Source organism: Mytilus trossulus, chromosome 4 (assembly GCF_036588685.1).
Source record: "Mytilus trossulus isolate FHL-02 chromosome 4, PNRI_Mtr1.1.1.hap1, whole genome shotgun sequence".
NCBI lineage: Eukaryota > Metazoa > Mollusca > Bivalvia > Mytilida > Mytilidae > Mytilus > Mytilus trossulus.
The window spans coordinates 30,250,227-30,276,931 of record NC_086376.1 but is presented as its reverse complement, the minus strand read 5'-3'; the positions used below and the strand labels follow the sequence as shown (position 1 = coordinate 30,276,931).

Here is a 26,705-nt window from a genome sequence, read left to right as displayed (position 1 = left end):
ATTGTTGAAGATTTTATGTTGCTCTATAGATATTATACAATTACTGTCTTTTGGTGAGGTAAATGTGTGGTTTTATTGACTTTTGAAAAACTGATATTCACTGAGGCCAACGGCCGAAGTGAATATCAGTTTTTCAAAAGTCAATAAAACCACATATTTACCAAAACAAAAGACAGTAAATGTTTTATTCCATATTCCGAGAGAAATTTTATGTAATGGAAAATATTTACCAAAACCAATTGTACATCAAACGTTTGTTTACCAAAATTATACACGTAAAAGCACGCGACGTTTTGCGCGGTGAATATCCTTTTTCCGCAGGTGAATATGCTTATTTATTCAAAATCCCATTCATATAGAAAAACCTACTAATATTTTATCAATATGGAATAATTCTGGTTATTTAGGCCATGAGGATACTGACTGGTTGATGTATAGTGTAGACACATGTCTATTGTTGAAGATTTTATGTTGCTCTATAGATATTTCTGGTTATTTAGGCCATGAGGATACTGACTGGTTGATGTATAGTGTAGACACATGTCTATTGTTGAAGATTTTATGTTGCTCTATAGATATTTCTGGTTATTTAGGCCATGAGGCTACTGACTCATTGATGTATAGTGTAGACACATGTCTATTGTTGAAGATTTTATGTTGCTCTATAGATATTTCTGGTTATTTAGGCCATGAGGATACTGACTCGTTGATGTATAGTGCAGACACATGTCTATTGTTCAAGATTTTATGTTGCTCTATAGATATTTCTGGTTATTTAGGCCATGAGGCTACTGACTCTTTGATGTATAGTGTAGACACTATCTATTGTTGAAGATATTATGTTGCTCTATAGATATTTCTGGTTATTTAGGCCATGAGGATACTGACTGGTTGATGTATAGTGTAGACATATGTCTATTGTTGAAGATTTTATGTTGCTCTATAGATATTTCTGGTTATTTAGGCCATGAGGATACTGACTGGTTGATGTATGGTGTAGACATGTCTATTGTTGAAGATTTTATGTTGCTCTATAGATATTTCTGGTTATTTAGGCCATGAGGCTACTTATTGACAAATACCCAGCATCTACTTTATATATACAAAACAAGAGCAAGTACTCATGCTGAAATGTCTCACCTGCTTTACCTGAGATATACACTTTACAACAGATTACACTTAAGTTGACATTACCAATGATCCAGGCAAATGAATTCAAGGTCAAATGAAACCTGCCAGATGTACATGTATACATTATAATCATTCCATGCACCAAATATAGTCAACCTATTTGCTCTAAGTGTTAGAGAACAAAATCTAACAACAAAAGCAATGCTAACCAACCATATATCAAGTATTAAAACAAAACCAATAAACTTTTCAATCTTTTAATATGCATATTTATGTACAAAACTTCTGATGAAAAATACCAGAATAATCATTTAATAAACAATTTCTTAACATGACAGAAACAAAACAGTTGGGATATAGGATTTCAATGATGCATAAAGTAACAAAATAATTTTAAAACCAACAAATTAAAATAATTATTTCATCTTTACCATTTTCAAATCAAGATTTAAACGTTTTAATTTTTAATTAGTTTTTCAAAAAATTTATTTTTGAGTCATCATTTAACTATCCTCTACATTCTGTCTAAAACATAACTATAAATTCCTTTCGAATTACTAAGTGTTCCCACTTCCCAACAATTTGTATATTACAGACAGTGAAAGTCAAAGAATAACATACTTTTCTGCATTTAATGCTCATTTAGAGCTCAAATAAATTCCCTTTAACCAGATTTTAGCTTATGAATAAGACAGTCCTGAACTGCATATAGCTTGCAAATAAGTAAGATGGCCTTAATTTCTTGAACACAAATCTTGAAAGTTTATTTAACTACTTTCCTGGAAAAAAATAAAATTATGAAGCAACTCGCATTAAGTGAAAACAGTGAATATAGTGTTAAATTTTTCAACAACATTGTTTTATATTTAAAATACTTATAATGTGACCATGTATATTTCAAACATTTTTTTTAAGTTCATCTAACTGACTAAAAGTCTGATAATTGAACTTACATCATCATTTCATTTATCCAATTCCAGCTTTGGCACTAGATTATTTTTTCAGATATTATTATAAAAATGTAAATGTTTTGACAGAGTGCATAAAAATGTACCACCGGTGTAAACAACACACACATACACAACTTTTCTATGTTATATACCATGATTCAAACTTGCTCTATATATTATACATAATTTTATCTTGCATTCAATTTGATACTATGATTTCAATTTTAGTGTAGGGACTTTAGATTTATTAAGTAAAATTATAGTAGTTTATGATATTTTAATATGTATGGTATTTATACATGCGCTCAAAACATAAATCAATTAACAGTTGAATTCACTGGTATCTTTTTTAATGAAAGGCACATTTTATTTAATTTTTTTTAACAAAAATTATCACAAATAGAGTTCTGAATGTACATTATTTAATTCATTCTCTTGTTCAAATGATTGTAGTACATATATTTTTGCAGGTGTTCTGATTAATCAAAAACCACAAATTTAAACACTCAACAGTAACCATATTTTTTAAATGAATTCAAAGAAGAAACAATTAACCATGGCAACTGGAATTAATATTGATCAAATGAACATTTATTGTATCAATCTAAAAGGACTCATCTAGTATGAACATATAGGATGTTTTAATAACAACTGAATGATTGTGGTATTGACTTCAAATATCTGTACAAAGGGAGATAATCCAAATATCTGCACAAAGGGAGATAATCTATTCTACATCACAATATAATGGATAAGTCATGATAAGATCTGGATTCAATCTGAGCTTAGAAGGGATTGTCTATGCACCACATATTGTAATTTAAGGGGAGTGAGGTTTGGTTTAACGAAAATAATGTCAGTAAAAAAAGGTGAACATCATCAATATAAATATCTTCATTCTAATATAGAACTGAGATGTTGAGAAATATTGTTCCTTATAACTGCATATAATCATCACTAACAAAAATACATTATAATAGTAACACTTCCAGATTAAATGTTTCGTCATGATCAGGTTTTGTTACTGTTTCAGAAATGGTTATGGAATTCAACAAACAAAAAAAACATAGTTAAGGCAGATCTGGGTTCTGTACAATGTAGCTATGGCAACAGAAGTTATAAATGTGTGGTAAAATCAACCAATAACAAACAGAATGCAATTTAAACTAATCATTACACATCAAGTAATAATGTTGTATTAAAAAGCATTATTTTCATCAGTTGAACAAAGGTATTAAGTTTTGACATACAAAGTACAATAATATGAGATGCATATAAAGTGATTGATGATCAAATTAACGGATGATATGTTTCATAAACAACACCATTACATGGTTCAATGATCAGATCATTTTATGAGGAAAGCTAATTTTATTTCATATGAAATCTTTCATTCTTTGTTCATACCTCATAGCACTATTAAAGTTATCATACATTCCATACAATTCTATTTATAAACATGATGTAAGAATCTCACTTATTGCTACAACTATTTACATATGTACATGGTTAAAATTGAGCCCTCATCACCGATTTGATGTAGATCTTGATTTTTTCTCTGGTGGGTCGCCTTCGTCTTCTCTGTCATCATCACTATCTTCAGCAGACGATCGTTTCCGTGGTGATGAGGGTTCTGTTTTAACGTTTTTATTCTGTTGTTCCCCTAAAAATCGTAAAGCAGCTGCCTGGTTGGCTGGTATTAACAAGTTTTGTAGACTCATTGTAGTAGGAGTCATTACACTAAAATAAATATCAATCATTTCACTTTAATATACCCGGTACACTTAAATATTTTGGACAATCATTGATTATCTTTTTTTTCTAAAAACAATTTTTTATCTAAAAAATTCAAATATTCAATTTATTTCTATTTTTCAAATTAATTTAATTAAGTAATGTAGATAATTAAAGGATTTGTTCCCCTGTTTAATTAACCCTTTAGTATTTGTTTTCTGTCATAAGCTTCGGTTTCAATTCCAAAGATTGTTATTGATACATTATTTTATTTTACAAATTGCAAGAATACAGTATTAAACATATGAATATAAATATATTTTCTATTTCTATTCATATTTCATGATTATTCACACTGTATTGGTCCTTTGTCTTATAAACAGGTGCAGATTAAAGCCTATAACAATGTTACTATTTAATAGGAGGTCTAATGACCTCAACTTACCCAGGTGTCAATGTAATACCAGAGGACTGTATGGCTGCTGTCAGTGGTCCAGGGTTTTGAGCCCAAGGGGCCAGTAAGTTTGCCAAATCAGCACTGTCTATCCTTAAATCACCTGTAATCATCAATCAATGTTAAATCTTTATTATTTGTTGTGTGCCCCCCCCCCCCCCCCTTTACTAACCTAAAACAATTAAATGTTCTTCTCCCAATACAATGCAATATCATTTATTGCACTTGCTCTCCATATAAACAACAAGTATAAATGACCATGAGACACAGATGATACCCATGCTTGCATATCATATAAAGTTATAAATATACATAACTGAAGAACGGTAAAAGTGACTAGTGACACTAACCAAATGTGTAATTGAGTAATGATTGAAAAAGAAAATACAAATGTAATGTCAGCCATGAAGTTGTGAGGAAAAATAAGGAACTGAAGAAGGCCAATGGCTGAAACGTCTGAAAAAATTGGTTTATTGATACAATTATATTAAGTATGTTCTTTGTTGGAATTTTGAAAACAAAGTAATGTGTAATTGATCTGTGTTTTGTGGTAAAATGCATTGTGTATAAGTTTCATAACATTTGGTTGAGTCAAACTTAAGTTTGAAAACGGAAACCAAAAATCCAGCAATTTTTCATTTGTAAAGGGGCATAACTCCAGAACTGTTTAAGTAACGCCACCAAAATTAAAATCGAATCTGTGTTTTGTGGAAATAAGCATTGTGTGTTTGTTTCATACCATTTGGTAAAGCAAAATTTTAGTTAGGGAACGGAAACGAAAAATTCTGCAATTTATCCATTTGTAAAGGGACACAACTCTAAAATAGTTTAGGTGACACCACAATAATTCAAACTTAATCTTTGTTTTGTGGTAATAAGCATTGTGTATAAGTTTCATAACATTTGGTAAAGGCAAACGTAAGTTAAAAAACAGAAACAAAATCAACAATTTTTACTTTTGTAAAGGTGCATAACTCTTGAACGGTAAAGGGGACACCACCAATATTCAAACTTGATCTGTGTTTAGTGGTAATGAGCATTGTGTATAAGTTTCATAACATTTAGATGAGGCAAACTAAAGTTAGAGATTGGAAAGCAAATTTGGGATGTACGGATGGACATGCAGACAGTCAAGGGTAAAACTTAATGCTCCCTCTGCCTTGGCAGTTGTACCACATCTTCTTATTTCTATAGTTGACCGATTGATGCTCATCTGGGACTTAGTATTAGTTTTGTGACTCTGACCCCACCATGTTCCCCTAGAATTACGATGATTGTGACTTACTAGGTAGAAGGCCAGATGGTAAAGCTGAAGGAAGTGATGTATTAACCTGTTGACTTGGAGTGGCCTGGGAAACTAAGGGTGTGTCTAATGATCCAGATTTACTTGAACCCTGTAAAAGATAAAAACATCATGTAAAATCATTTAATAAACATAATATAATAGACTAGTATTTGAGTTTAAGAAAGTAAGTCTATCATACAAGTTTTGTGTTGCTGTTATCTGATACCAATATATTTATACAGGTTTATTTATATCAATGGTTGGTCATATTGTCATGTTTTTGTTTTTAGTAACTGCAAGCTGTTTTCATAAGGTTTTATCTGAATAAATAGTTTAGTATTGCCCAGTCTTTATTTTAAGTAACTGCAATAACATATAAATGGTTTATGATTTTGCACATCTTTTTGTTTTGATCATTGACATTTTATTTATAGCACAGTGTTCTATTTTGTCATACCTTTGTTTTCAATAACCATAATCATTCAAAGGTATCATGTTTTTAATTGACATGTGCTTGTTTTAAGGTTGTTTTACCTAACATTTGTTTTGATTGAAGACTGTTTATTTTGAAGATATATTTTTTTCTACAGGGGTTTTTTGATGGATGGGGCAGCCTGCTGCTTTTTGTACACTCCTTGCTGTAATTTAGGTTTGGTTTTTGGATTAATCTTTAAATACAACCAATTTGAGTTACTTCCCTTTGAACCAAAATTTCGAGGGCCACAGATTATATTTGTTTTGAATTGATCATATACAAATATGGTTTATAATTGAATTGAATAGGAGAACAGCAAATTTGTAACTATGCCAATTTAAAATATAGAAATAGGTTGTTCTAACTTTGTGAGCTTACTAGTAATCCTTCAAGGTTTATCAAACAATTCTGTTGGAAGTTGTTTATAATACAATTTATATATATTTTGATTAATAAAGACCTTTACACAGTGCTGACTTAAGCTCTTTGTTTTTCTTAGGTACAACTACACTTGACTTTTAGTTGCTGTCTTTTCATTTAAGTTAAGGTTTATTTGATGTTTTTACCGGTGCTGAGGACAAACCTTTACCATTTTGTAGGCTTAAATCAAATATAATCAATCTCAATTTTGATTGGTCATTTTACCAATGCTGTTTGAGAGTCTGTTTTGTCCTTACCTGTCCCGATGACGAATCTTTATCTTTGCTAGGTATAACAACTCGTAATCTTGGTTTTTCTTTTTCAGCTTGTGTCTGCGATTGAGGGTTGGTCAACATCTGAATCATTTCTTTGCTGAGACTAAGACCTGAAGGCAACATAAATCCCCTACTGGGAGTCTCTGATGTACTTTGGTCTGTATGCACAACCTTAACTGAAATCAATCATAATAATTTATCAGATTTGAGCTGAAAACTGAAATTTCAATTACATTATATTGTAACAGTGTTGCCCTCAGTATTTTCAAAATCACCATGGTATGTAAAAAAGTCGTTTATATATAACTTAGCTACACCTTTCAAGTGGCAACACTGCAAGACAGTGATACAGAGTATGTGGTATTCAGCTACACCTTGAATGCCACAGTACTACATGACAATGGTACAGTAATTTAACAAGCGCTCATCGTTTTCATCATTTATGTATAGATTTTCAAAATGACAAAAGTTTTTCAGATCAGTTTTTTCACTAAAATTTAATATGGTAAGGTAAAAACTCTTTCTACGAAAATTAACAAATTGATCTGGCAACATATCTATGACAAGTTTACAACCCCAATCTAATCAATGGTCACATCAGACATATTAAAAAGTATAAATCTGCTTACCCCATGGGTTATAATGATCCTTAAAATTAAATTGTAAAACAAATCAGTCAGTCAGCACTTAAAAATAGTTATCAAATTATCACAATTTGCACCAGGGGTATGAGTGCCTCTGAATATGAGAATTAAATTTCAAGAAAGAGTACTCAAATTTAATTCTCTTTCTCAGTGCTAATAGACCAACTCAAGATCTGTCTTCATTCCTTTACTTTCAGGACATCTAAGTTAGGCTTATGAAACAAGGTGCATATATAACAAGGTGCTTAGAGAAATTATTTACCTGACTGGGTACTGGATGAAGGCGACACAGTATGTGTAGTATTAGGTTGTAACATGACACATAACAAGGTGTTTAGAGAATCTATTTACCTGACTGGGTACTGGAGGAAGGCGACACAGTATGTGTAGTATTAGGTTGTAACATGACACATAACAAGGTGCTTAGAGAAATTATTTACCTGACTGGGTACTGGAGGAAGGCGACACAGTATGTGTAGTGTTAGGTTGTAACATGACACTTAACAAGGTGCTTAGAGAAATTATTTACCTGACTGGGTACTGGAGGAAGGCGACACAGTATGTGTAGTATTAGGTTGTAACATGACACATAACAAGGTGCTTAGAGAAATTATTTACCTGACTGGGTACTGGAGGAAGGCGACACAGTATGTGTAGTGTTAGGTTGTAACATGACAACAGAAGAAGTGGATGCTTGGCTGGCTTGTGCTGCCTGTTGCTGGAGATTTTGTAACTGTTGTAGAGCAGCCTGTTGTTGCTGTATAGTGAAGGCTGCATTCTGGACAGGTTGACCGACAGGCACTGTAACATTCATCTGTTGGTACTGTCCTTGATTCTGAAATAAAAACAAAACAAAACTTATTATTTGAGATAAGATAGTTGTACAAAATTCTAAAGTGGCTTGATATATCTTGTTTTAGACTTCGTTCTATGTCGTGTTGTGACATCATTATTACATGGGAGAGTTGGGTGTCTTGTTTGACACTTTGTTCTATGTTGTGTTGTGACATCATTATTACATGGGAGAGTTGAGTGTCTTGTTTTTCACTTTGATCTATGTTGTGTTGCGAGTCTGTGACATCATTTTTACATCAGAGAGTTGAGTGCTCTCAAACATATTTCATCTACATGTATCATTAAGCCTTTTGAGCAATTTCATATGAAGTTTCTGTGTCCGATATAAAAAAAAACAAGAATGTGTTCCAATTACATGGATGACCAATTGGCACTATCATTTTCTATGTTTAGTGGACAGTGAAAATAGGGAAAAAACTCCACTTTGGCATTAATTAGAACGATCATATCATAGGGAACATGTGTACAAAGTTGATTTTATCAAAATCTACCTGAACCAAAAACTTTAACCTGAAGCAGAACAGATAGACTAACTGACAAACCAGAAAACATAATGCCCATTAATGGGGCATACAAATATTAATATAATTTTCCTTACAGTGAGGTTAAGATCTGACTAAATTTATTCTGCTTTTTATAATTTAAAATTTTGCAAGATATCTAAATTACTGTATGTAAAATTAAATTATAAATTAAGTAACAATATATACCAGTACACATGATAATATGATTACAACACCTTAACATTCCTCAAAAAAGATTCCAACAATCACTGTTATTTCATCTGATGGCTTTTAATTATCTATATATAGCTACAAATATCTAATCCATATAAAATCAATAAAACTCCAGAAATAGCCACAACTTCACAAGCAACAAGACCAAAATAGATCCAGGATACAATGTAGCTAGATATTGTATAATCTAGAAGCATCAAATGAATTTTAGGTGTGACTATTTACATAGCATACATGTACTGAATATAAAATGTTCTTCACTACTTAAATATGTGTAAAATAAACCATGCGTAACTATAGTTATTTTATGTTTCTGTAATAGGGAACTCAATTTTATTTTTTAGAATTAACAATCTGTATAAGTGCAAGGCTTTCAAAATGTTTCATTAGATTAAATGTAGACGATGGATAGGCTGAAAATTGTGGTACACCATGGTATGGTCAAAAGTACATGTTTTAATAGTGTTAATTTCAGCTAATTTACAACGGGGTCTCCCCTTTTGTGGGAAAAAAAAGTTTTGTTGATTATATAGGGAATAACAGATGCATGCCTGGTGCTGGCCTCTTCTTTAGTCAGTCAGTAGGCCCCCCTTATAAAAATTTCTGGATCCAGCACTGACAATTTACAAATATAACATATAAATTACTGACTGGCTGAAAATATCAGTATTATGTGGTTCTCCAAAAACAATTTTAAATTGGATAATATTGGTTGTGAAACTCTCATCTTCACATTAAAATTATCTGTTACAGAAATTTTACTTGTAAATTATATAAGTGATTGGATACTATAGAAATTTGAACTTACATGTCCCTGCTCCATGGCTTTTTTAAAGTCGTCATCTATCTTTTTGTATTTTTCCTCTGTCCTTGGTGTGAGTACATAGTTGTCATCATCATCAGCTCCTTCACCAGAGATGTCTTTCTTGTTTAACATCTTATCAAAATTAAATACATTAAATGTTTAATCTATATTTATAAAACAATAACTGTGTCTTTTAATGCATATCAGATGTATATGTAGGAAAGAAAATCAGATACAAGCTTACAAAACGTCCTGCATTACAATATTCTATATTACTACGCTTATCATAAACTTCTTTTTATGTCCTAACTAGCAACATTGTGTTTTTGGTCTGTGCATATATTTGTCTGTTGCTCTGTCCCACTTCAGGTTAAAGTTTTGGTCAAGGTATCAACTTGAAACTTTGTAAACATGTCCCTATGATATAATCTTTCTTACATAATGCCAAATTAGAGTTTGGAACCCAAATTCACAGTCCAGAACATAGAAAACGATAGTATGTGTGGGTCATCTATGACAGTGTACCATGGACACATTCTTGTTTATAATGTGTACATATTGTACTATAAATACAAATGGTGTATTTTTGTATCTGTGCCAAGTCAAGCTCTCTGTGTTTTTGTTTGTCATTGTTTGAACATCATTGTTTGGAGGTGTTGGTGTTCCGTTCAAGTCTGACATAAGTATTTTAATCCTTTACCTCTACAATATCCTTGTTAGTTTGACTAACAACGGTATCATTATACTCAGTATATTTCAGTAAAACTCTGTCCATGTCAGAACTAGCATACTGGTACAGCTTGTTGTTACTGGTAAATATAATCAAGGCTATCTCACAGTCACACAGGACACTTAATTCATAGGCTTTCTTCATCAAACCAAACTTTCTCTTGGTAAATGTAACCTGTAATAAAACATATATACATGTACTACTTATCAAGTACACAATCTTCATTGTATATGGTCGAAGACCAATATTGTCGTCCCATGATTTTCGTTGTTCATGAATATCCCATGAATATAGTCCCTAGTGTTGACAGTGGGTTACTTGCCATTAATTTTATACCCCTTCCAACTTTATTTCTCCATGTTTGATGCCTCAAATTGCAAGTAGCGGGTGAAATTACACTGTAAAAAAAATGTGGGTCCAGCTGGTCCAGAATTTTAAAGGAAAGTAGTGATTAGGTCCAGCTAAAATAGGTTAAAAATAAGCACTTCCAAGTTGTCAAAAGATTTCAAGACGCCCTAAACATAAAATTGTTCATATTTTGAGTTAGTTAGAGTCGATGAAGTTTTCTATAATTTTGATATAATTTGTCCCAAAAGTAGTACAAAACACTGTCCAAATTTCATGGAGAAAGCGTATACATTGGATTTTTTTAATTTTCATTTCTGTCATGTCTGTTCTAAAAGAAATTCACTACAAATTAATTGTGGTCTCGGACCATATGTCACATGGCACAAGCTGACTTTAATATCTCAGAAATCTTCAAACTCTTGTTGAATTAAGGGGAAGGGTTCCAGGGGGGTTGGAACCCCCGTTTTTATGGACAATCAATGCATTTGAATGGGACCATATGATTGGAACCCCCTTTTTAAAATTGACTGGATCCACCCCACAAAATATACACAGATACAATTGTTATATGTTACTTGAATACTTTTATTTCAGTTAGGAAAGTGACACGCAATTACAAAATGAATACAGGGCGGTTTTTAAGCCTACATTATATGATTGAATTAGAACTTACTTCATGACATTTATAAGTGATCTGTTCCCCTCCATTGGTCATTCTTACCTGTCTATTTCTTTCATCATTGATTCGGGTTATGCTAATCTTCTTTCTTCCCATTTTCTTTTATGTTTAAGTTTCCAGCTGCAATCAATTTATCATTATTAAAACATTTTTTTAAAGAAATTCAATCGGTTAAAAGTCTATAATGGTTAACTGAAAATCCCCCTTACAAATTACTTCCTTCATTTAATCAATACCTGATTGCAGATTTTATTCCTTTTACTGCACTAATGACAAAACAGGAATATCAAATATAAAGAAATTCTTCATAATTTAATATACATGGAGGTGTTTTGGGATATGCAGTATACATATATGTTCTCATAAATGTACAAATAATCTATACACAGTACTAAATGTACTGCTGGCAAATAACTACAATTTACACCCTACCAAGTTTTGGTGTATTTACACCCTACCATGTTTTGGTGTTTAATTAACTATAAATATTTTCATTTGGTTTTACCTGATATGAGTATTATTAGAACAAATTAATCATTAGTCACTATATTTACATAAACATGTACTTATTATGAGACATATCAAAAATTCTCATATAGTTCTCACACTTTACACATGTAAATACATCGAAAGATGCAATACAAAAATGTAGTAAAAAATCTTACAAACTGAAAGGAGAAAAATGTAAATACCCAACACTATTCCCCTAAGAAGGTCATTGTCTATCTTTGGTCCTGGTTAATACATATTTAAATCATACTTAGAAATAAACCATACATCTGTCACCATTGATTATTTTTAATACCTTCTTATTGACAAATTCATTTTTCATTAATATAAACATAACAACAAACCTTGCAATGTTAAGTCTATATTAAATTTGCCCAAAATACACTAAAAGATTTACCTGTTTTAATTTTACCTGTGTATACCTGAGATCATGTGAAATCTATCTATCTAACAATGTACTAAACATGTCAGGGCATGACACACTGAGTTTTTGTGAACTGGGAATTTCCATTGTGGCTATTTATAGGGGTGACATCAGGAAGCTAAGAAGTATTACTTTATTGATTTTGAATAGATTCTCTAGCTAATTTCATTGATTTGAATACTAGGAGAAAAATTCTATATGAAATATTAAAACAGTATATTGACAGAAATGTCACAATTGAGTAAATTCTTGTGTCACTAATATCCTAACTTTTCTATGTATAGATTTCATTTTAGTCCCACCCATTTCTAAATGTGATGGTCTAAATAAAGAAGATAAGAATAGTATGCACACAATATTTCATCTTGAAAACATAAAGCTGGTTGACATTTTTTTAAATGGTTCTCTATGCATTGAGCTGGAAGATCAGGAACAACAAATAACAAAGTTTGGTTATAATTCTAAGGAAAAGTGTGGTTTGACTCACTAACATGTTTTCCTAACCTGTAAATTTAACTCAACATGCATGTGCACATGTATGCCATAGAACTAAATATTAATATTTATTTAATCTACACAATCATGAATGTAATTCTTTTCCAAAATAGTGCTTTTATTAAAAAATCTATTTTGTATATAATTGTATTGTACCAACCTACATGTACCCATGTCACCTATCTAACATGTCTAATACTTCTACACTTTCATAAAAGTACACAAAAAATGGGGCCATTATATCTAGGAATGTGTACATATTGTATATGACTGTGTCCGAAAAAAAAACTAATTTCCAAGACATATAACTATATCTATAGTTGTACATGACAGAAGAAAACTACTGACATGACTTTCAAAAACATCTTTGAGATATATGATGAAAATCTATATACATGTAGCTATGGCTCTAGCTGTCAACACTGTAAGTGTAAGAATCAGAAGAAAAATATATGTAAATACGGCTTTGGTAAATGTCTCCATTCTTCAAAGGGATTATAAACTAGGATTTGTCATTAACATAACAGTAGAAAAAAATATATTCAACAAAACATAAAATTTAAATTGCAAATCTGGCGCAGTAAAATTGTAAAAAGCAATGCATAGCTGACTTCTGGTACATACATTTATGTATCAGCTGGTTTAATAACAACTAAAGAATAGGAAACATTTGTTATATGTCACTTATAAATGTAGTAAACAAAAAGTGAAACTGTTTTTGTTTTTTTAATTTCACTTACAAAATAATCTGAAATTATTCTTTTTATCATATTTGGCTCTTCATAATTATTCTGTCTTGTATCATTAAAACAAGAAAAAAACTTGAAATGTTGCTGGCCTAAATGTACATGCGTCACAATTTACATGTATATGTGTCAAAAAAATTTGGTACATCAATTGTTATCATTTTATAAACAAAAAAGCTATATATAGATACAAAATGTAACTTACATTCAGCCAACATAACAAAGTCCAACAAATTCCCCCAAAATTACAAGTATCCAATGTTAAATAAAGAAACAGTACATAATATGTTGAGTTCAAGTATGTATGAAATTAGAAAAATCAACTGTGACAATTAAAATAGTCTCTTTTCTTCTATGGATTGGATGAAGTAATGCCATACATTTTATATTTTATCTGAAAAAATATATTATGCATGCATGACCTCATTTTATACCTTTTTTAAAAATATAAACAAATTTTAACTTCACATATTGCACTCAAAACTTTATTTACTCTCATTCATCTTTTGGTTCTCAAATTAGAATTCATGATCTATTTTTATGCAAGATCAATGCTTGCAGTAATTATACTAGGGATCATAGATGCATCTGTCCTTTGCATTGTTTTGCAACCAGGATTGCTAGATCACACAGATGTTATAATACTGCAATGAATTATGCAGCAATTATGCACTGCCTTTTATTTGATTCACAATATTCTAAATAAATCTTCATAAATAAAAGTTAGCTAAATATAAATTTTCATAAATAGACAGCACGTGGTATAATCAAATCTGGGTAAACAAGACGTTACGATGTCGACTGGTAAATCGTGTCGCCCACTTTCGATTTCAAAATCGATCACCATTTACAGAACTGGTTTTGTATTTATGAAATGGATAGTATTTACTAAAATAAAGTAGCCTAAATCTTCAAATAAGTCGCCATTATATGTTGTGAGCATACTACTCTTTGGGCGGGTAATGGAATTTGTCTATGTAGACAATACACAAACCTAAATTGAAATTGTGCCAAATTTACGCGGCCCGTTCACTGCCATTTTGGGTGGATGTATCCTTGATGAAAATATTAAGAGGCTTAATGGTTTAAAACAATTAAAATATAGATATTTACCTTATAAAAATAACTAAGTTGCTATTTTTACTATCCAGTAGGATCTTGTCGAATAAAATCTTCAACTTCTGTGCTATTTTAGGCACGGAAAACACTATGGTATTTATAGCGTATCCAATATGGCGATTATTCCGCGCAAGAAATATATTTGGCATCACATGACTAAAGGAAATTTTAAAAGATTAAAATTAAGGAGTATCAAATATTTTTATTAATATATGAAACCATTTATTTATATTTTTCGAAGTTTTTTTTACGTGTCAATCAGTATTTCATTCAAAGATGACAAAAGACCAACGGACTATGTTGTGTCTAACAGGTGCCCGCGTACATATCCTGTTACAAATATGGTAACCGTTTGGATCATCTGGTACCCCTTCATGTTGAGACTTTCCATTTCTGTTCCCCCTTACAATTTTCCAGGAAGAACCCAGCAACAATTTAAACATGAAAAAAATTGAAATCCTAAATATTCATAAATCTTTCTTGATGTATAAGAACAAAAAATGATAGCGAAACTAAAAATAAAACACATTTGAGGGAGTAATTAAAAATAAATCGTGACTGGTTTCTTGTTCTACTGACGCTTAAGGAATTTGAGGCTCATTATGGGAAATTTGTCAAGGTGGAAAATCAAACATAATCTAGTCTCGCAATTGGTAATAAAATAGAAGTATAAACACTCTCCAGCGTTTATATGAATACATTTAAATGAATTCCAAGGCCGTACTTGAACTCGGCATTTTATTTTAGCGAGGCAAATTTTTTTTTTTGGCATGATATGAAATGAATGGTGCAAAATCCTGCATTCTGGGCATTTTCAGAGAGCTGAGCACTGTTTTCAATGTGGACACTTTTGATATTAATTTTTCATATTTTTCATATTTAAACGGACATCTCACGTGGGACATCTACTAACACCAAATGTGTCCGTGACAACTCAGCTTATTTAAATTTATATGTAAGAAAAAACATCCAACTATCAATTTGAGTTTGCCACCAGAACATGTAACAAACATCGACACAGTAAAAATTGAAATTCATCAAATTTGAGTTTGCAATTTTCTGTGGCCCGTTTCGTCAAATCGTTTCAGGAAACTTGGTCTGGAGACATTCTAATCGCGATGAACATCATAATAAGACTAAATTATCAATCAGTATATACACATCCAACATCCATTGGATTTAGTGTAAAGAAGTCAAGAACAACCAGAGAAAAACTGAAACTTGTGCAATGCTAAGATAAAGGTATCGACAGATTGTAGAGCCATGAATGTGCCCGTCACAGAATTTTCAGACCAGTTAGCATTTGCAAAGATGTAACGTAGGAACGATCATTTCTAAAACTTTCCGAACGGTTTTACTAACAAAGGTCTTAATGCACCACTTTTACTCAGTAGCCTTTATCATAGACCAGTACAATCGAACAAATCAAGCTTTTTTTTTCAAAGAGCTGCATTTTCTAATCATGGTTTACTTATACCTAGATCATTTCCTATTGCGACTGAAATCATGTGTTGTCGTTTAATGATCACGATTTTAAAGACATCAAGTCTAACTCTCCTGACAACAACTGAGCTTGTTCCTTATTCATGAATTATCCGACTGGTGCATGTCTGTGTTGCTTGTGACCTGTCAACAAAATATCTCTGCGAATACATTTACCAAGCGGCCAGGATACTGTAAGCCTTGATATATGTAGGACTCGGAGTTGTGATTGGGATGCTGAAGTGCGATGGTTACCCTGAAGTGCAATGGTCTTTTCGTTTATGTGGGATGGTCTTAACATGCTTCATGACGTTTGATTCATGATACATGTAGTTATAAATTTACTATCTATGTTCAGCTATATCTTTATCCTTCTAATAATCATAGTTATAAAATTTGTTTGCAACATGTGAAATAAAAGAGTATATTTCATATTTTGGATCTTGAAACCAACTGTAAAATTGAGAATGGAAATGGGGAAAATGTCAAAGACAACAACCCGGCAAAATGGTAGAATCCTTTTATTGCCGACTTATTCCTTTGATATCTTCATTTCTACATGAGTTTTTTTTTAGTGCAAAAAGAGAAGAGGCTAGTATTATCATTCAACCTCCGATGTACTAGTCTGCTTTAAATATATAATATCTCCTCAATGGGCAATTCTGAGTTTTGTCATATCTTGACTCACATCTAGAAATTGACAATAATGATCCGTTGAGAATTATATACTTAATGAAAAAAGGATGATTTCAGCTTTCCATTTTTGAAGTTTTCATTTCATTGCTGAAACATTCCAGCAGCGACTATATGGAGTATAAAATCTCTTAGTTGATACAATATACAAGAGCTTGTGATTCCCACCATGCTTTCTAAAAAATACTAAAAAATGTGTTTGACAACCAAAGATACAGATCCAGATAAACTTTAACCAACAATGCGAAAAACCAAACGTTTAAAAGCCAATAATCAAAGGTCTAGGTACATCTCAATCAGTAATGTCAAAACCAAACCCTACACATAAAATAGAAGATAGAAGATATGGTAGGATTTATGAGATAACTCATCACACGAAATCAGATGACACAGAAGAGAACACTTATGTGTCACTTTACGGCCTTCAACAATGAGCAAAGCCTATACCGCAAAGTCACATATGAACGGCTCAGAAATTACAACTGAAAAACATTCAGTCAAATAAACGAGAAAAGTAACAAACTAATTTATGAAAAAAAATGATGGACGAAAAATAAATGAGTAACATAGCAACAAACGACATCCACTGATTACAGGCTCCAGACTTTAGACGAGCACATACCTACAGCATGTGATGGGGTTAAACATAATAGTGGACATCCCACTCTTCCCCTAGCTACATGTATATGAATCCCCAATCGGTAATGCTAAATACCAAATGTTTGGAAGCCAATAATACAGGTCTATATTAAACTTCCATTAGTAATGCTCAATACCAAAAGTTTGGAAGCCAACCGTACGTGTCTAGATAACCCAACTCCATCAATCTCAAACCAAACGTTTGGAAGCCAACAATACATGTCTATAGATAACCCACCTCCATCAATCTCAAACCAAACGTTTGGAAGCCAACAATACATGTCTAGATAACCCACCTCCATCAATCTCAAACCAAACGTTTGGAAGCCAACAATACATGTCTAGATAACCCACCTCCATCAATCTCAAACCAAACGTTTGGAAGCCAACAATACATGTCTATAGATAACCCACCTCCATCAATCTCAAATCAAACGTTTGGAAGCCAACAATACATGTCTAGATAACCCACCTCCATCAATCTCAAACCAAACGTTTGGAAGCCAACAATACATGTCTATAGATAACCCACCTCCATCAATCTCAAACCAAACGTTTGGAAGCCAACAATACATGTCTATAGATAACCCACCTCAATCAATCTCAAACCAAACGTTTGGAAGCCAACAATACATGTCTATAGATAACCCACCTCCATCAATCTCAAACCAAACGTTTGGAAGCCAACAATACATGTCTAGATAACCCACCTCCATCAATCTCAAACCAAACGTTTGGAAGCCAACAATACATGTCTATAGATAACCCACCTCCATCAATCTCAAACCAAACGTTTGGAAGCCAACAATACATGTCTAGATAACCCACCTCCATCAATCTCAAACCAAACGTTTGGAAGCCAACAATACATGTCTAGATAACCCACCTCCATCAATCTCAAACCAAACGTTTGGAAGCCAACAATACATGTCTATAGACAACACACCTCCATCAATCAAAACGTTTGGAAGCCAACAATACATGTCTATAGATAACCCACCTCCATCAATCTCAAACCAAACGTTTGGGAGCCAACACTACATGTCTATAGACAACACACCTCCATCAATCAAAACGTTTGGAAGCCAACAATACATGTCTAGATAACCCACCTCCATCAATCTCAAACCAAACGTTTGGAAGCCAACAATACATGTCTAGATAACCCACCTCCATCAATCTCAAACCAAACGTTTGGAAGCCAACAATACATGTCTAGATAAGCCTCCTCCATCGAATCTCAAACCAAAGTTTGGAAGCCAACCGTACGTGTCTCGATAACCCACCTCCATCAATCTCAAACCAAAGTTTGGAAGCCAACAGTACGTGTCTAGATAACCCACCTCCATCAATCTCAAACCAAAGTTTGGAAGCCAACAGTACGTGTCTAGATAAACCACCTCCATCAATCTCAAACCAAAGTTTGGAAGCCAACAGTACGTGTCTAGATAACCCACCTCCATCAATCTCAAACCAAAGTTTGGAAGCCAACAGTACGTGTCTAGATAACCCACCTCCATCAATCTCAAACCAAAGTTTGGAAGCCAACAGTACGTGTCTAGATAAACCTCCTCCATCAATCTCAAACCAAAGATTGGAAGCCAACAGTACGTGTCTAGATAACCCACCTCCATCAATCTCAAACCAAAGTTTGGAAGCCAACAGTACGTGTCTAGATAACCCACCTCCATCAATCTCAAACCAAAGTTTGGGAGCCAACAGTACATGTCTAGATAACCCACCTCCATCAATCTCAAACCAAACGTTTGGAAGCCAACAATACATGTCTATAGACAACCCACCTCCATCAATCTCAAACCAAACGTTTAGAAGCCAACAATACATGTCTATAGATAACCCACCTCCATCAATCTCAAACCAAACGTTTGGAAGCCAACAATACATGTCTATAGACAACCCACCTCCATCAATCTCAAATCAAACGTTTATAGAAGCCAACAGTACATGTCTAGATAACCCACCTCCATCAATCTCAAACCAAACGTTTGGAAGCCAACAATACATGTCTATTGCCAACCCACCTCCATCAATCTCAAACCAAAGTTTGGAAGCCAATAGTACGTGTCTAGATAACGCACCTCCATCAATCTCAAACCAAACGTTTGGAAGCCAACAATACATGTCTATAGACAACCCACCTCCATCAATCTCAAATCAAAGTTTGGAAGCCAATAGTACGTGTCTAGATAACCCACCTCCATCAATCTCAAACCAAACGTTTGGAAGCCAACAATACATGTCTATAGATAACCCACCTCCATCAATCTCAAACCAAACGTTTGGAAGCCAACAATACATGTCTATAGATAACCCACCTCCATCAATCTCAAACCAAACGTTTGGAAGCCAACAATACATGTCTAGATAACCCACCTCCATCAATCTCAAACCAAACGTTTGGAAGCCAACAATACATGTCTATAGATAACCCACCTCCATCAATCTCAAACCAAACGTTTGGAAGCCAACAATACATGTCTAGATAACCCACCTCCATCAATCTCAAACCAAACGTTTGGAAGCCAACAATACATGTCTATAGATAACCCACCTCCATCAATCTCAAACCAAACGTTTGGAAGCCAACAATACATGTCTAGATAACCCACCCCCATCAATCTCAAACCAAACGTTTGGAAGCCAACAATACATGTCTATAGATAACCCACCTCCATCAATCTCAAACCAAACGTTTGGAAGCCAACAATACATGTCTAGATAACCCACCTCCATCAATCTCAAACCAAACGTTTGGAAGCCAACAATACATGTCTATAGATAACCCACCTCCATCAATCTCAAACCAAACGTTTGGAAGCCAACAATACATGTCTAGATAACCCACCTCCATCAATCTCAAACCAAACGTTTGGAAGCCAACAATACATGTCTATAGACAACACACCTCCATCAATCAAAACGTTTGGAAGCCAACAATACATGTCTATAGATAACCCACCTCCATCAATCTCAAACCAAACGTTTGGGAGCCAACACTACATGTCTATAGACAACACACCTCCATCAATCAAAACGTTTGGAAGCCAACAATACATGTCTAGATAACCCACCTCCATCAATCTCAAACCAAACGTTTGGAAGCCAACAATACATGTCTAGATAACCCACCTCCATCAATCTCAAACCAAACGTTTGGAAGCCAACAATACATGTCTAGATAAGCCTCCTCCATCGAATCTCAAACCAAAGTTTGGAAGCCAACCGTACGTGTCTAGATAACCCACCTCCATCAATCTCAAACCAAAGTTTGGAAGCCAACAGTACGTGTCTAGATAACCCACCTCCATCAATCTCAAACCAAAGTTTGGAAGCCAACAGAACGTGTCTAGATAAACCACCTCCATCAATCTCAAACCAAAGTTTGGAAGCCAACAGTACGTGTCTAGATAACCCACCTCCATCAATCTCAAACCAAAGTTTGGAAGCCAACAGTACGTGTCTAGATAACCCACCTCCATCAATCTCAAACCAAAGTTTGGAAGCCAACAGTACGTGTCTAGATAAACCACCTCCATCAATCTCAAACCAAAGTTTGGAAGCCAACAGTACGTGTCTAGATAACCCACCTCCATCAATCTCAAACCAAAGTTTGGAAGCCAACAGTACGTGTCTAGATAACCCACCTCCATCAATCTCAAACCAAAGTTTGGGAGCCAACAGTACATGTCTAGATAACCCACCTCCATCAATCTCAAACCAAACGTTTGGAAGCCAACAATACATGTCTATAGACAACCCACCTCCAACAATCTCAAATCAAACGTTTATAGAAGCCAACAGTACATGTCTAGATAACCCACCTCCATCAATCTCAAACCAAACGTTTGGAAGCCAACAATACATGTCTATTGCCAACCCACCTCCATCAATATCAAACCAAAGTTTGGAAGCCAATAGTACGTGTCTAGATAACGCACCTCCATCAATCTCAAACCAAACGTTTGGAAGCCAACAATACATGTCTATAGACAACCCACCTCCATCAATCTCAAATCAAAGTTTGGAAGCCAATAGTACGTGTCTAGATAACCCACCTCCATCAATCTCAAACCAAACGTTTGGAAGCCAACAATACATGTCTATAGATAACCCACCTCCATCAATCTCAAACCAAACGTTTGGAAGCCAACAATACATGTCTATAGATAACCCACCTCCATCAATCTCAAACCAAACGTTTGGAAGCCAACAATACATGTCTAGATAACCCACCTCCATCAATCTCAAACCAAACGTTTGGAAGCCAACAATACATGTCTATAGATAACCCACCTCCATCAATCTCAAACCAAACGTTTGGAAGCCAACAATACATGTCTATAGATAACCCACCTCCATCAATCTCAAACCAAACGTTTGGAAGCCAACAATACATGTCTAGATAACCCACCTCCATCAATCTCAAACCAAACGTTTGGAAGCCAACAATACATGTCTATAGATAACCCACCTCCATCAATCTCAAACCAAACGTTTGGAAGCCAACAATACATGTCTAGATAACCCACCTCCATCAATCTCAAACCAAACGTTTGGAAGCCAACAATACATGTCTATAGATAACCCACCTCCATCAATCTCAAACCAAACGTTTGGAAGCCAACAATACATGTCTAGATAACCCACCTCCATCAATCTCAAACCAAACGTTTGGAAGCCAACAATACATGTCTATAGATAACCCACCTCCATCAATCTCAAACCAAACGTTTGGAAGCCAACAATACATGTCTAGATAACCCACCTCCATCAATCTCAAACCAAACGTTTGGAAGCCAACAATACATGTCTATAGATAACCCACCTCCATCAATCTCAAACCAAACGTTTGGAAGCCAACAATACATGTCTAGATAACCCACCTCCATCAATCTCAAACCAAACGTTTGGAAGCCAACAATACATGTCTATAGACAACACACCTCCATCAATCAAAACGTTTGGAAGCCAACAATACATGTCTATAGATAACCCACCTCCATCAATCTCAAACCAAACGTTTGGGAGCCAACACTACATGTCTATAGACAACACACCTCCATCAATCAAAACGTTTGGAAGCCAACAATACATGTCTAGATAACCCACCTCCATCAATCTCAAACCAAACGTTTGGAAGCCAACAATACATGTCTAGATAACCCACCTCCATCAATCTCAAACCAAACGTTTGGAAGCCAACAATACATGTCTAGATAAGCCTCCTCCATCGAATCTCAAACCAAAGTTTGGAAGCCAACCGTACGTGTCTAGATAACCCACCTCCATCAATCTCAAACCAAAGTTTGGAAGCCAACAGTACGTGTCTAGATAACCCACCTCCATCAATCTCAAACCAAAGTTTGGAAGCCAACAGAACGTGTCTAGATAAACCACCTCCATCAATCTCAAACCAAAGTTTGGAAGCCAACAGTACGTGTCTAGATAACCCACCTCCATCAATCTCAAACCAAAGTTTGGAAGCCAACAGTACGTGTCTAGATAACCCACCTCCATCAATCTCAAACCAAAGTTTGGAAGCCAACAGTACGTGTCTAGATAAACCACCTCCATCAATCTCAAACCAAAGTTTGGAAGCCAACAGTACGTGTCTAGATAACCCACCTCCATCAATCTCAAACCAAAGTTTGGAAGCCAACAGTACGTGTCTAGATAACCCACCTCCATCAATCTCAAACCAAAGTTTGGGAGCCAACAGTACATGTCTAGATAACCCACCTCCATCAATCTCAAACCAAACGTTTGGAAGCCAACAATACATGTCTATAGACAACCCACCTCCATCAATCTCAAATCAAACGTTTATAGAAGCCAACAGTACATGTCTAGATAACCCACCTCCATCAATCTCAAACCAAACGTTTGGAAGCCAACAGTACGTGTCTAGATAACCCACCTCCATCAATCTCAAACCAAAGTTTGGAAGCCAACAGAACGTGTCTAGATAAACCACCTCCATCAATCTCAAACCAAAGTTTGGAAGCCAACAGTACGTGTCTAGATAACCCACCTCCATCAATCTCAAACCAAAGTTTGGAAGCCAACAGTACGTGTCTAGATAACCCACCTCCATCAATCTCAAACCAAAGTTTGGAAGCCAACAGTACGTGTCTAGATAAACCACCTCCATCAATCTCAAACCAAAGTTTGGAAGCCAACAGTACGTGTCTAGATAACCCACCTCCATCAATCTCAAACCAAAGTTTGGAAGCCAACAGTACGTGTCTAGATAACCCACCTCCATCAATCTCAAACCAAAGTTTGGGAGCCAACAGTACATGTCTAGATAACCCACCTCCATCAATCTCAAACCAAACGTTTGGAAGCCAACAATACATGTCTATAGACAACCCACCTCCATCAATCTCAAATCAAACGTTTATAGAAGCCAACAGTACATGTCTAGATAACCCACCTCCATCAATCTCAAACCAAACGTTTGGAAGCCAACAATACATGTCTATTGCCAACCCACCTCCATCAATCTCAAACCAAAGTTTGGAAGCCAATAGTACGTGTCTAGATAACGCACCTCCATCAATCTCAAACCAAACGTTTGGAAGCCAACAATACATGTCTATAGACAACCCACCTCCATCAATCTCAAATCAAAGTTTGGAAGCCAATAGTACGTGTCTAGATAACCCACCTCCATCAATCTCAAACCAAACGTTTGGAAGCCAACAATACATGTCTATAGATAACCCACCTCCATCAATCTCAAACCAAACGTTTGGAAGCCAACAATACATGTCTATAGATAACCCACCTCCATCAATCTCAAACCAAACGTTTGGAAGCCAACAATACATGTCTAGATAACCCACCTCCATCAATCTCAAACCAAACGTTTGGAAGCCAACAATACATGTCTATAGATAACCCACCTCCATCAATCTCAAACCAAACGTTTGGAAGCCAACAATACATGTCTATAGATAACCCACCTCCATCAATCTCAAACCAAACGTTTGGAAGCCAACAATACATGTCTAGATAACCCACCTCCATCAATCTCAAACCAAACGTTTGGAAGCCAACAATACATGTCTATAGATAACCCACCTCCATCAATCTCAAACCAAACGTTTGGAAGCCAACAATACATGTCTATAGATAACCCACCTCCATCAATCTCAAACCAAACGTTTGGAAGCCAACAATACATGTCTATAGATAACCCACCTCCATCAATCTCAAACCAAACGTTTGGAAGCCAACAATACATGTCTAGATAACCCACCTCCATCAACTCAAACCAAACGTTTGGAAGCCAACAATACATGTCTAAATAACGCACCTCCATCAATCTCAAACCAAACGTTTGGAAGCCAACAATACATGTCTAGATAACCCACCTCCATCAATCTCAAACCAAAGTTTGGGAGCCAACAGTACATGTCTAGATAACCCACCTCCATCAATCTCAAACCAAACGTTTGGAAGCCAACAATACATGTCTAGATAACCCACCTCCATCAATCTCAAACCAAACGTTTGGAAGCCAACAATACATGTCTATAGATAACCCACCTCCATCAATCTCAAACCAAACGTTTGGAAGCCAACAATACATGTCTAGATAACCCACCTCCATCAATCTCAAACCAAACGTTTGGAAGCCAACAATACATGTCTAAATAACCCTCATCTCAAACCAAAGTTTGGAAGCCAACAGTAAGTGTCTAGATATCCGATCTCCATCAATCTCAAATCAAACGTTTGGAAGCCAACAAAACATGTCTAGAGAAACCTCCATCAGGAATGTTCAATACCAAACATTTGGAAGCCAACGGTTCATGTCTCGATAAAGATACCACCAGCAATGCTCAAAACCACAACGTTTGGAAGCAAAACAATACATTTCTTGATTAACCTCCATCAGTAATGCTTCAAACACAAACTTTTGGAAGCCAATAATACAGTCTGGATAAATTCAGTTAGCAATGCTCAATACCAAAAGTTTAAAAGCCAACAATACATTGCCAATAAGACCACATCTTGTATTTATATTCTAGAAAAATCGACATCAGTAATGCTCAAGCAAAAAATACATGTATAGAGAAACCTTCATCAGGAATGCCCAAAACCAAACGGTAGGAAGCCAAAACATACAGGTCTATATAAACCTCAATCAGCAATGCGCAATATGAAAAGTTTGAAAGCATACAATACATTGACAATCATATCACATCTTATTTTTATATATAAAAATTTTATTAAAAAAGAAGATTTGGTATGATTGCCAATGAGACAACTATCCACAAAAGACCAAAATGACACAGACATTAACAACTAAAGGTAACCGTACGGCCTTCAACAATGAGCAAAGCCCATACAGCATAGTCAGCTATAAAAGGCCCCGATAAGACAATGTAAAACAATTCAAACGAGAAAACTAACGGCCTTATTTAGGTAAAAAAATGAACGAAAAACAAATATGTAACACATAAACAAACGACAACCACTGAATTACAGGCTCCTGACTTGGGACAGGCACATACATAAATAATGTGGCAGGGTTAAACATGTTAGAGGGGCCCCAATCCTCCCCCTAACCTGAGACAGTGGTATGTCTAGATAAACCGCCACCAGTAGTGCTCAAATCAAACATTTTGAAGCCAACACTACATGTCTATGCAAAACTCCCACACTAATGCTCAATACCTTTGAAAGCCCTAAGAAACATGTCTAGATAAACCTCCGATGTACGGCTTTAAAGGTCACACAAAATTACTAGTGTAAAAACCTTCAAACGGGAAAACCAACGGTCTAATCTATATAAAAATAGATAATCTTACCACCAGCAATGCTCAAACCCAAACGTTTTGAAGCTTAAAAGTACAGGTCTAGATTTACTTTCATCAGTTACTAGTATACTCAAAACAAAAAGTTTGAAAGCTAACAATACATTGGCAATCAGACCACATCTTCTATTTGTATTTCTAGACAAACCGCCATCAGTAATACTCAAACCAGGTGTTTTGAAGCCAACAATACATGTCTAGAGAAACATCCATCAGGGATGCTCAA

At 34.7% G+C, this 26,705-nt stretch overlaps 2 protein-coding genes across 6 annotated transcripts; one reads left to right on the top strand and one right to left on the bottom strand.

The window, feature by feature from the left end:
* Positions 1-1,374: 1,374 nt before the first annotated feature.
* On the bottom strand, positions 1,375-14,963 carry LOC134715079 (myocyte-specific enhancer factor 2C-like). 5 transcript variants are annotated; one of them, XM_063576960.1, is made up of 9 exons: positions 14,811-14,963; positions 11,565-11,642; positions 10,466-10,669; positions 9,769-9,897; positions 7,987-8,203; positions 6,707-6,900; positions 5,555-5,663; positions 4,261-4,372; positions 1,375-3,821 (listed from the first exon to the last, which is right to left on the bottom strand). In XM_063576960.1, the coding sequence occupies exons 2-9, from the start codon at positions 11,616-11,618 to the stop codon at positions 3,608-3,610; spliced, it is 1,233 nt and encodes a 410-aa protein (XP_063433030.1). In that variant the 5' UTR covers positions 11,619-11,642; positions 14,811-14,963; the 3' UTR covers positions 1,375-3,607. The 5 variants fall into 5 exon arrangements, with proteins under 5 accessions (XP_063433030.1, XP_063433034.1, XP_063433031.1 ...); XM_063576964.1 differs by lacking the exon at positions 14,811-14,963 and adding an exon at positions 14,692-14,711; XM_063576961.1 differs by lacking the exon at positions 14,811-14,963 and adding an exon at positions 12,430-12,518.
* Positions 13,355-24,494, top strand: LOC134716545 (uncharacterized). The gene is made up of 5 exons (XM_063579555.1): positions 13,355-13,375; positions 18,850-19,988; positions 20,862-21,848; positions 22,900-23,547; positions 23,591-24,494. The coding sequence occupies exons 1-5, from the start codon at positions 13,355-13,357 to the stop codon at positions 24,492-24,494; spliced, it is 3,699 nt and encodes a 1,232-aa protein (XP_063435625.1).
* The last annotated feature ends 2,211 nt before the right edge of the window (positions 24,495-26,705 follow it).